Source organism: Melopsittacus undulatus, chromosome 1, assembly GCF_012275295.1.
Source record: "Melopsittacus undulatus isolate bMelUnd1 chromosome 1, bMelUnd1.mat.Z, whole genome shotgun sequence".
Taxonomy (NCBI): Eukaryota; Metazoa; Chordata; class Aves; order Psittaciformes; family Psittaculidae; genus Melopsittacus; species Melopsittacus undulatus.
The window spans coordinates 122,431,044-122,442,800 of NC_047527.1; the positions used below are offsets into that span (position 1 = coordinate 122,431,044).

Below are 11,757 nucleotides of genomic sequence, written 5' to 3' on the forward strand. Positions count from 1 at the left end.
TGCTTTTATCTACTGTCTGATAGAAAGTGTGTGAAAGCTCCAGGAGCAGGAGCAAGACTCATAGTTTGGGTCAAGTTGTAAACTTCAGGGGTAACCAACTGTGATAAACAAGAAAAAACGAGTAACCAATGTTCAGCATGTTCAGGTGCTTGATGGATGCGGTTTGTAGTACCACGACATCTGTTACCTTCCAGTCCTGCAAATGGTTTTACATATGTTCAACAAGTGCTTTGCTGAAGGCTCAGATGTGCAAAACTATGTACGTGCTTTCAGTAGCTTTGTGATTAGATCTGCATATGTATTCCTAGTCCTCACTTCTGGCCCTCGGACATTTCTGTTCCTTCCAATTCATGACTATTCATGTGACATTGAAAATCATCAGCCTGCTTTTAAAGACATAAGGGACCAGTCCTGGCATCCTTGCTTTCACTGCTTCCTAAAACTTGGAAGAAGCAGTTGACTGCCTTTCCTTTCTTTCTTTCCTTTTTGGGCATTGCTTTGTTGTGTTTGGGGTGGTTTTTTTTTCCGTTGTTGGTTTTGTTTATGCGTTTTTACTACCATGTATCATGTGTTTCAGCTTTCTCTTTATTTGTTATTACCTTCTTTGTGGCCAACATGTGGGAAAGTTTCCTTCCTTCCTCACTTCTCCCCCTCCCCCCCAAATGAATTTTCATTCAAACTGAGTTAAAATATAAATGGAAACCTAATTTCCTGGAATTGCAAAATTTGGTCACAGTGTGGTCTTTTCTTCCAAGTGACACGTGTCAAAGGCACTGGTAAAAGTCATTTCTTGCTCCAGTGAAAGAGCTGCCACGTGTCTCTCCTGTGTTGTGACACTTGGTAAACACCATCCATTTGTGGACCTGTTGCACTGATCACGGGAAAAGAATGTTGCTATGGTAAGAAAGCAAACAGGTTTTTTTTTTGTGAATTGCTTAACTCGGAGGCAAAGAAGGAGTTCATTGTGTGTGAGAGAGCAGAATGGCACTTTTCTAATGACTTCTATCTGCTGCCGTAGTCTCAGTTTTATGAGCATCATTGAGTCATGGCCAGTAAGCAGGATGACAGATCCTTTTACATGGGCAATGCACGTCCTTAAGAGACAAATACTCAGCTTGGTGCTCACTGTACATCTCACTAAAAAGTGACTAGACACAACCAAAGAAAAATATATGAATTTCCTTTTGAGAGGAGATGTAACAAGGCAAAACGTGTTTACAGTGAGCAGAAGTTCTAAGTGGAAAAAATGTAAGCGGGATGGAGGTACAAGGAAAAGATTATTCTGTATCTGGCAGCTTCAAGTGCTTTCACAATTCTCAGCTCTGTGGTAGACCATGCGTTCCTCAGGCTGCCCTAGAGCAACATTTCCTGCATGTGCTGTCAGTTGAAATCCATGGGGCCAAATTAATCTGAGCATGTGGAGAACATTGTCTGGCAGAAGAGAAAACAAATATACAGGGAAGAGGAAATTAGAAAGTTAGTTTCACTGTTAAGAATGACATTTCTCTGTACTTACACGACTGCTTTGCCATGTTAGAGCTATGCTCATAGCTTTAAATACCTGTAGACATAACATCACAGAATGGTTTTCATTGGAAGGGATCTTTAAAGATCATCACATGCAATTCCCCTGCCATGGGCAGAGACACTATGCACTATATCAGGTTGCTCAAAACCCCATTCTTGAACACTGCCAGGAATGGGGCAACCACAGCTCCTCTGGGCAACCTGTGCCAGGGTCTCACCACCCTCATCATAAAGAATCTCTTAGACTCATAGAATGACAGAATGGTTTGGGCTGGAAGGGACCTTAAAGCTCATGCAGTTCAAAGCCCAAAACATTCTTCCTTATGTTCAATCTAAATCTATCCTCTTTCAGTTTAAAACTGGCACCTCTTGTCCTGTCACTGCTGGCTCTAGTGAAGAGTCTCTTTCCATAATTTTTAAAAGGCTTCCTTATATATTGAAAGGCAGCAACAAGGTGTCCCCAGAGCCTTCTCTTCTGTAGGCTCAACAACCCCAGCTCTCTCAGTCTGTTTTCATAGGAGAGGTGCTCCAGCCTTCTGACTGATTTTGTGCCCTCATCTGAACCCTCTTCAACAGGTCCATGTCTTTTTTGTACTATGGGCTCCAGAGCTGACAACAGTACTCCAGGTGGGGTCTCACCAGAGCAGAGTAGAGGGAATCACCTCCCTTGACCTGGTGACCATGCTGCTGTTGATACTGCCCAGGACTGCCCTTAAAAGAATTCCTCTGTTTACGTCTGTGTGCAAATGGCAGATCCAGGAATAAGCAGAAGGGTGGTGATGGCAGCTAAGGCAGCAGGAGCATGGATCAGCTGGGTCGTGAAGGAGGCAGTGAAACAGAGAGATGGGCACTGTAAGAGTGGCTTTCTCAGGCCCCCACTCCAAGCCCTGATATGTGGTGAGCAGAGATGGGCCAAAACCCCTTCATGACCTTCAGCCCTTTTACATGCAGGACCTAACTAGGTGCTGCCTGTACCTTCACACCAGTGCTGCTTCTTTATCCTCTTTGCTGTTTCCCATCTCTTTCCCTGGTGCTGGATGCTAAGAACCATAGGAGCCATACTGGAGCACTTTGCTCTAACAAACACAAGACAAACCCCTTGTCCTCCCACCTCCCTTCTGCTCTCCTAGCACAGCATTTACCGTTTGGCTATATGCTTCACAGGCATCAGTTTGAGGGCAAGGGACAAAAGGTGCTTGAGCACTTCTTGCTCTTTCTTTATCTGGACACCAATCTGGACACCATAGACAGACAACTGAAAAATTTGTTAGTGTTCCACATGCTACAGTGTTAAATGGTCCTTTGGAAGAACAGGGATCTTCCTTTGTACAAGAGATATCCCTGGTATTTTCTTGTCCAAAACCCAACATAAGAGTGGCAGCATAATGCATAGCATAGAAATGTGGACATTAGAGTGTATGCTCTTTTGAAAAATAAGCATTGAGTTTAGTTGTTTGAGAAAGAAGGGGAAAATATTTAAGGCATGAGAAAATCTGATCACCTTACAGAATATGGGGACAGCATATGAAAAATAGTGCTCTGCAGAAAAGCTGGGAAATGGTCCTGGAAGGGGCCAATTGATGAGATGTGGTGTCTGCATATGAGAGCAGTATAGGGATGAAATTTAAACAGAGGTGACCTGGAAAGTGATGCAAAAAAGAATATGGAAGCACACCAGGCTCCCGTAACGAACTCTTGTCATGTGAGTAACTGGCATGTGGGAAAAGGGATTTTGTAGTAGTCCAGGGCTTGCTTGTGTTTTGTTTCAGATTCAGAGTTTTGTGGTTTAGATTCTAAATATGAAAGGGTGTGGATATGTGTATTCTGAAGAAAAGAAAATGATCACGTAGGTGGGTTTGTGAACTCTCTCCCTGCTGCTTGCCATCGTGACATGGATCTGCTCTTGCCAAACAAAATTCTCCACAAATTCGGTACCTGCTGTTATCCTAGCTAAGCTGCAAGAGCTTGGTGGTCTAGCCCTTCACTTCAAGGCTGATTAGCCTTAGAAAAGAGCTTTTCCTTTTCTTTTTGTTCAAAACAGGGTATCTCCAAGTTTGCTCAAAAAGTAGCAGCAAAATAGTTCTGTTTAAGGCAGTGTCTGCCATCTTGCTCATCTGTCTTCTAGTAGTATCCTGTTTTGATTCTGTTTCCATTAGAAGCACTGTTTAGCATTTACTAAAAGTGGCTGTGAATCTTAATGATTTTCCCTTCCTTTTTATACTGGGATCTGGGCACAGAATGCAGATGTAGTAAGTAGTCTATTCATGTTCCTTGATCTCTGAAGAGGTTTCTTCCTTCTCCCTGAAAGCTTCCATGAATTTACATTTCTACAGCATTCTTCAGTGAGCACGCTGTCTGCCTTCAGATTTTCTTTTGGGATTGTAACAGACCTTCAGGACACAGGTAGCATGGAAAGAAGGAGTTGCCACAAGCTTTTGCTAGGTCTGCAGATGAGGCATTAAGGATAAAGTTTACATATTCATCACCATCACATGCTGCTCTCTTTAGCTTTCTTTCCCTCCATCCCACCTCTTCACTCTCCTCCAAGTTTTGGCTGTTTGGGGCTCAGGTAAAACAGTGATCAAGAGGTCTTCAAGGTACAAACAAATACTAGACTTTTTTTCAGAATTGAAACTGCACCCCAAACTGGACGTATGGAATAATTTACCTTAGAAAACCTAATATCTTGTTTGTACAATGTGAAAAAAAACATATTTTCCAACAAGAGCAACAACAGATCTGGCTAAAATGATGTCTTGTTCTGTGCTTTGCTTCTTCAATTCCTGACACTGCTGGCAACTATAATTATATATAAACATAATAAGAGACTATTGATTACACTTGCCAGTGGAAAGTGTTTGACTGGCCCATGCTGCACAACCAAGCTGTGCATTCCCACCTGGCTGAGCTGGCAACCAAAGTGGAGCTCCTGAGCTCACTGCCATACTGCCCTGTTGGTGAGCTCCCACATCTGCCTTCCCAGATGTGCTTCTCTTCATGCAAAGAATGTTGGTAGGCTGAAGGAGCATGGGAGGTGATTGCAGAGAGGCAGGCTGTGATCAGTGACCATATGAATAAGTCTGACTTATTTATTTATGTTTTGTTTCTTTAGCTCTCTATGTGGAAGGCAATGATGTGACAAAATTTGTTTCCATGGCTAAGTTAAAGACAGGTCATCTGGCCCATGAAATGACTGATAGTTGTCTCCAGTTTTGGGGAGGAATGGGGTTCACCAGTGAGGTACTGGTGAGCATGCAGGTGAGTGAGTGAATAGGAAATGGCTTTACTGAAACTTGGCCTCTTAAATGTCCTGCTAAAAAATCACCCGTTTGAAAAGGGCACCAGCTCCTCAGCAGTATGAATGGTGGTGTTCCACTGAATGGCGTGTCACTGATGTACCCAGTGAATCCAAGGGCATCCACACTTTGGGGTATCATGTGAGTGTCAGGACACAGGCTGACTATTCCTTTGCCAAATCTTGGCCTTGCATTATAACTGTGTAGTTCGAACTAACCCACAGGTTAGCTGCAATGTCTGGTGAAAGAAGTAAACTCCACATTTTCCCTTATGGTCCTCTCATATCTACCAAGCAATAGGACAAGGGGAAGAAGAGGGGAGCCTACATGCAGATGGTATTTTTTCCTCTTTCCCTGGTTACAAGAACAGAACTAAAACACAACAGAAGCTTTCTTCCAATGAAAATCAGCTTTATTTTTTTCCCCCAGATACGTGTGTGAAACTGGAATTCACCGTCAGGCTCCTTCAGCCTACTATAAGTCTTTTGTGATAACAGTATCCAACTGATTAGTCACATCAGATAACCGCGTGGAGCGTATAAAAATCATAGCTTTTTCCAGTAGTTGAAATGGTACAGATGCCTTTTTGCAAACTAATTAAAGTCCTTTCAAGTTTTACCATATATCTACTTTGAGCAAAATTCTCTGAGGGCAAACAGTTTTCTGGCAACTGTTTGGACGCAGTGTCTTATACTCCGTAGAAGGACCAAAAAGGAGCTTGTGTTTTCTTGCAGCAACAGATTTCAGTTCACCCCTTATACATATGATATTTAATCAAAGGTTAGCAAAATTGGTTAGTGGTTCAGTTAGTTGAAAGTTTTGGGAAATGTATCTGTGTAAAGTGAGAGCAGAACACTTAAAAAGATTGTAAAAAGCTGGTTTCTTTTTAGCAGGCTGAGTTACTTTCTCTATTCTAATAGCATTTTATGAACAAGAATGCCATGGTGGTAAGCCAGAGATTCTCAGCCTTTTCTGAGTTGTGAATTCCTGAAATTCTCTGGTGAATGTGCAGACTGCTGTATGGTGGTGGTTTTAAGCCAGCTGTCAATATGATGTTTTTCCTTAGTTATTTTTTTCACAGCCTCTTTATTAGCAGTTAATGGTCCTGATGTTAAAAGCTACTGCAGGAGGCACTTTGAATAAAATTAATCTTTCTCTTGCAGCACTTACTGTCAATGTAGTAACGTGTACACACTAATGTGCATGTGCTTCTATCTTGCTTTTTGTCTTTAGATTTCCTAGCCTGGTATTTTATTGCTAAGTTTGGGCAGGGCTTTTCTGTGTGAATTCCAGAGTGGTTTCTGAGTTCACCAGCACAGTCACTTTTTTCCTGAGAAGACATCCAGAGTATTTCCGATTGGTATAAACTCTGTCAGCTGGCTAAAGAAATATTTTTCTGTCTCTAAATCAAACAATTTTATAAGGCTAAAGGTGATGTGGTATCTGTATTCTAAAATTTTATGTGAATCAGTAAAAGTCCATTGTTGAGTAACCATAAGCTCCAGGAAGGGAGAAGCAGAGTATTAACTAAATAAACAATTGCAGGTTCAAGTTAGAATCCTGTTAATCTGTAACGATAAGCAAAGCAGCAACTTTCCTAAAACCATTCTTTTTTCTACAGCTCTCTGCGTAACCATTCACATCACTGTGGGACTTGTCAAGTAACAAGCAGTGTAACTGCACAGCATGACATCTAGTCATAATGTACAAAGATTTTTGTAGCATAATCCTTACCAACTTCCTAAGGAAATGTTAGTCTTTGACACGTGTTGGGCTGCTACTCATCAAAGAACACACAACCTAATGCATGGTTAGTGCATGAAGTCTTTGAATTCTAGTTGTTAATGTTGGTGGGGAGATAATAAACAGGCCCAGCACAAAACTGTCTGCCAAATGACTTCAGTCACGTCTGTCATTTTAATAATTTGTCTTTTAAACTTTGTAGAACAACTGACTTTTCTAAAGTGCAGTATTCTCTGGAAGACATAAAAATAGCTGTTCCACCATGTAGGACCCTATACAGGGCTGGTTTTATATATATGCATGTCTCACTTTCAGTTATTGGGATTCTGGAGAATGAGAATAAGTTTGAAAGAAGTTTGGAGTCCAAATATCAAGGGGTTCAATAGAGAAATACAAGCCAATATGAAAAACACTGAGTTGACTCTCCAGACTTCACCTTACTCAAAGGATTCTGGAGAAGGAGAGTGTCAGACTAGACTTGCGTTTATTTTCTCTCCTCTGCACGAAATGCCTCAAAGGCATCATGACTAAGGAAAAAATCAATTATTGAACAAACCCACATCTGTGAACCCCCCCCCAGGCTGTGAGAGATCAGAGGGATGGAAACTTTTTGTGGTGAGTATATTGAAATTTTCCAGACTTAACAGGAGTTTTAAAAGATTTCAGGTGATCTATATATTTTAATAGCGACTATCTACATTTCAGTTGTTATAGGAAGAACTTGGTTGGCCTTCTTAAAGTTTGTTTGTTTGTTTTGAAATGAATATTGTTTCTAAGTCCTAAACACTACACCTAACTGCTGCCAGTTCTTACGAGTTTTACTCTTGTGCCGTGTAATGGAGAGAATGTAATCATTTATTTACTTGCTGTGTTATGAAAGACTCGAGAAAGCAGTAGTGAAAACTATTGATTGACTACTCGTGTGAAATAGATGAAGCATAAATAGCATTGCAAATGCTCATAGCTGCAGAAGAAAAATGGATTTATTTTTTTCCCCTCAACTGTCACGTAGGTATTGCAGTGTGAAGTTTTATTTGTATTTCAGGGGAGTTAAAAATCAAACTTCTGTGTAGTTTTAAGTGGACTTTTTTGAGTAAGTAATGCATTTACTTCTGAATTATTTATTGTATTCCTCACAGTTTAAAATGTCCATTGAAATATTTTATTCAGCTTCATTATTTTATTTATTATATTCTTTCATTCTTTACGAAGCATGTCTAAACTAGAATGAGTCTAGACAATTGGGTTCTTTTTAATCAGTCTTTGCCATCACAATTTATGGTTGTACTAAGTGAAAAGAAACCTATCTGTTTCTGCTGACAAAACCAATTTTCTTTTACATCAGTATCTAACTGTTGGGACAAGACTCAATAGCGATTAGCGATTCCTCAGTCATCTGTGATAACAGCCGTAGGTTCAGACTTTTTCTGCAGAGGTTTTGGAACAGATTCCTGTCTACCGCTTTGACTTTTATGAGTACCTTGAGGGGAACTTAGGAGATGAAGCTCATGACATCTAGCTCCAATATGGCAAATCAAAATAGGAAACTGTACAATGGTGACTTTAAGGCAGAGCTATGCTCCAGAGCCATCCAAGATGATGTCCACTCCTGCTGAGCTGGGCTTTCAGAGTGCCCCTTAGTGAAAATGAGCAGGGCCATGCGAACTGGCAGGCAGTGCCAGCCTTGGACCTGGCACACTGGGTGGTATCAGCTCACACTTCCTCTGGACCCAAGTCTCCTTTAGATGTTGCTTAATTTGGACAGTCCATAAGCAATCTAGCTGAGTCTGAAGATGGAAGAATTCAGAAGTATTAAAGTTGAGGGTACATCAGTGTATTTTGTGGAGAAAATCTTGCCAGTGGTACAACTTTAATAATTGTGAGAAAAAAGGGTAAATATTTTGTAATCAACTTTGTTATGTGACAGCCTTCAAATCAGGATAGTCTAAGATTAAAGGGAGCTTGTTGTTCTCCTTATAGCAGTGTTTGATACATTTCTGAAGGAGGTTATATGACATGTTACCAATGGAGATGGGAAATTTGATTTGGCGACATAGAGGGTCCTTTTTGTTCCTTTTGCTGCCTCACTAGAGATAACCTGGATTGAGTTTGGTAGATGGGAAGGGCTCCTCACCCTCCCTCGAGCAGTTTTTAACTTAGCATTGAAGAAATTTCTTTTTTTAATCTGCCAAAAAATATATTGCTTTTTAACATTTACGTCTCTTGATTTGGTTGAGTAGAGTAAGTCTTACAACCTACAGTGGATGTTTCAGGCGCATGGGATTTCCTGAAGGAGGGGAAACTCTTTGCAAGGGAGTGTTTTAGGGGGCAGAACACAACAGTCAGGATTTCTCTCTTCCTCAGGCAGACTCCCACTCTCTGAGGAAAACAGCATTCAGTAAGCAGCTAGAGGTTTAGTCCCTTAAAATGACACCTTTACGTAACTGTATGGTGCATTGCAGGCTGGTTTCTTGCTGTCCTTGGCCAGGGTGAAGGCACCACAGGTCAGTTTTCACCTCAGCAGGGCTGCAAGTGATGCAGGATGTGCTGCTCTGCCAGGGGGGCAGCAATGAGGCAATGGAGAAATCAGAAAGCAAAGTGCTGCTGTGCCAGATCAGAAGTATTCCATGCCTAGCCTAACTAAAGCAATAAAATTCTAATATTTAAATATATTAAACTATTTATGTGCTGTATTAAGAATGCATTATTGATACATTATAAACTATCAAACCATAAACTTGCAATAATTAGCTCATATACAAGCTTACGTTACTATGTCATCTTCCCAGCTACCTCAGTTCCTGGCAGGATAGTTAGTCCTGTGGTTTGATTTTCTTAATGCTTAAGGCAAGTCTCTTTCCCAGAAGAAGGATGCTATATTAAAATCACTGTCATCTCAATCCTCTTAGACTAGGTGAAACCTTCTGTCCTGTCTCTTCAGCAGAGAGAAGAACATTACTCACCTGCCTGTAGATTCTAGAGGAAATATTCCTTATCTAACCCATAGAGACAAAAGTGCAATCACCAGCAATTTTGTAGACATAAATATCCACACAAACAGAAACATATGTGAAAGGTGTTTTGGTCTTTTGAAACACATATTTGTATGCGATAACCTCACATGTCACACACCACCAAAGCCAGACCTTACCACTGCCTGTTTATAACTTCATATGAAGCCACATTTGTCCAGGATTCCTGCTGCAAATGGAGGGTTTTTACTGGCATCACAGAGAAGTTTTGAGGATTAATTACTTACTGTTGCTACAGTGCTGTGAAGATGCAAGATTCTAAGCACTGGCAGCAGCTTTCTGCAGCTGGAAAAAGCAGACAGAACCACAACACAAAGCCCAAGTAACCTCCAGCTCAGCTGCCTTCAGCAAGGCCCAACAAAATAAATTGCTTAAGCTCACAGTAGTCTGCGGTCTGGTCAGCACAGGGAACTTAAGCAATACTGCTAGGGATGACTCAGTGATACTAGTGGCAGTGTCTAAATGAGTGTGATGATTGGAAATATAAAAAGTAAATAAGCTTGGAGCCACCATTAATTTTTAAAGCACAGCAGCTTTATTTTCTATATAGTTATTATATGTTTACTATATACTCTATATTTACTATACTACTGTATAATACTAACACAGGTTATGCCAGATCTCACATAGCTAGTAGGGAGACCAGGATGCTTGCTGGTTAAAAAACTTGAGTGAAAATTGTACCTTCTCCACACAGTTCTCCAATGGCTCATGTACTAATTGACTATATTCTTTTCACCACACAGTTAAGCAAAGTGAAGTGCTACAACACTTTTTGCTGCTGGCCCTCCAAAAGCTCCTTCCCCTCCTAAAATTCAGCTGTAGGCTTAGGCCCCTTTAGCTTTGACTAAGGACCATGGGGGGATGTTGTGGGTAGTACTGCAGTACTGCAGACCATCCCACCAGCAGGAGACAGGGGATCAGATGTTCTGCGTGCAACTGCTGGTGGTGTGTAATGTGTAGGTAATTTGAGCAGGCAGCCCAGCAGAAAACCTTGGGATACTTCATATGTCAGTCCAAGGTGGTGAGACCTAGAGAAGTCTGTGTGGAGTTCAGCTGCAGTTTCTTTGGCTGGCCTTAAGGGGCAGTTGCATACTAAGGAGAGGTTTTTAACTGACAGAAGAAAATAGAGTGTTATATAAGTTTAAGGTTGTTTTTGAAAGAATCTGAAAATTGGATGTGCCAAACTATATCCTGGGCCTTTTGATTTTGAATTAGCAACATCCCTGTACACAAAAAGGTATTTACTGTGCTGACATTTGTCCATACCGTGTATGTACTTTTGTAAACAAGGGGTTTCAATATAAAAGCAGGTCCATAATAAATGCATAGAATAAATGGGTATGTGAAGTTCTGCATTTGTTCCATCTGTGTTTAAATCTACTCTTTGTATTTCTACAGAGACTTGAGGTTTATGTCAATAGGAGGCGGTACAGAAGAAATTCTGCTTTCCATCGTATGGACATACTTCCAAACAAGTGCATGGCTTATACTACACACTGAAGGTAACAGCCAGCACGTTTCAAGCATGAAAGAAGTACAAAACATAACAGTAATTTTGCCACTGAAATGTTTGTCAAGGTGTTTGACCAGTATCATTCTGTATGTTCTCCAGTGTCAAACTGCTGATATAATCATATGATATGAACCAGTCTGAAAACATGTGGCCTCCTGCTAGACTTCCATTTTTTCAGTGGGTTACTGCTTTGGGGAGTCTAATGACCCACACTAAGCACCCAGAAAGAATGTCATCTTTAATCAAAGTGCGTTTACATTTTAAAGCAGCTAAATTGCCAATTAAGAAGCAGAGCTTCCATAGGTATACAGCTATGATTTCACTAGTAGTTGATCCTAATTTCTGTGTAGCTTTCAAGACCAGTAATTAAGGCACAAATTATTCCCTGCCATATTCAAATACTGGCACGCTGATCTTGCTCTCCAAGTACCTTGCCTTTTAATCTTTTAACAAGTAATCATCAAATGAGCTCTCCCATCTTGGCTGGGTTCCCATGGACTTGTACTACACTGTCATGGTTGTTTGGTGATGGGAGTAGTGGTGGATTTTTATTTGTAGAATTCTACAACAAACTGTTCAATTATATCTGAAGCTTTTGGAGGCCTGACCTTCAGCAGTAAGGTATCATTTGTGTGTAATCATT

The 11,757-nt window shown here is 40.8% G+C and overlaps 1 protein-coding gene across 1 annotated transcript in view; it reads left to right on the forward strand.

The window, feature by feature from the left end:
* LOC101875676 (probable acyl-CoA dehydrogenase 6) overlaps nucleotides 1-11,757 on the forward strand; it is an 86,895-nt gene that overhangs the window by 73,270 nt on the left and 1,868 nt on the right. The window contains 5 exon segments of the mRNA XM_034060567.1: nucleotides 1,232-1,237; nucleotides 1,715-1,738; nucleotides 4,353-4,484; nucleotides 4,640-4,780; nucleotides 10,990-11,103. Coding sequence (XP_033916458.1) covers nucleotides 1,232-1,237; nucleotides 1,715-1,738; nucleotides 4,353-4,484; nucleotides 4,640-4,780; nucleotides 10,990-11,103 — 417 coding nt within the window.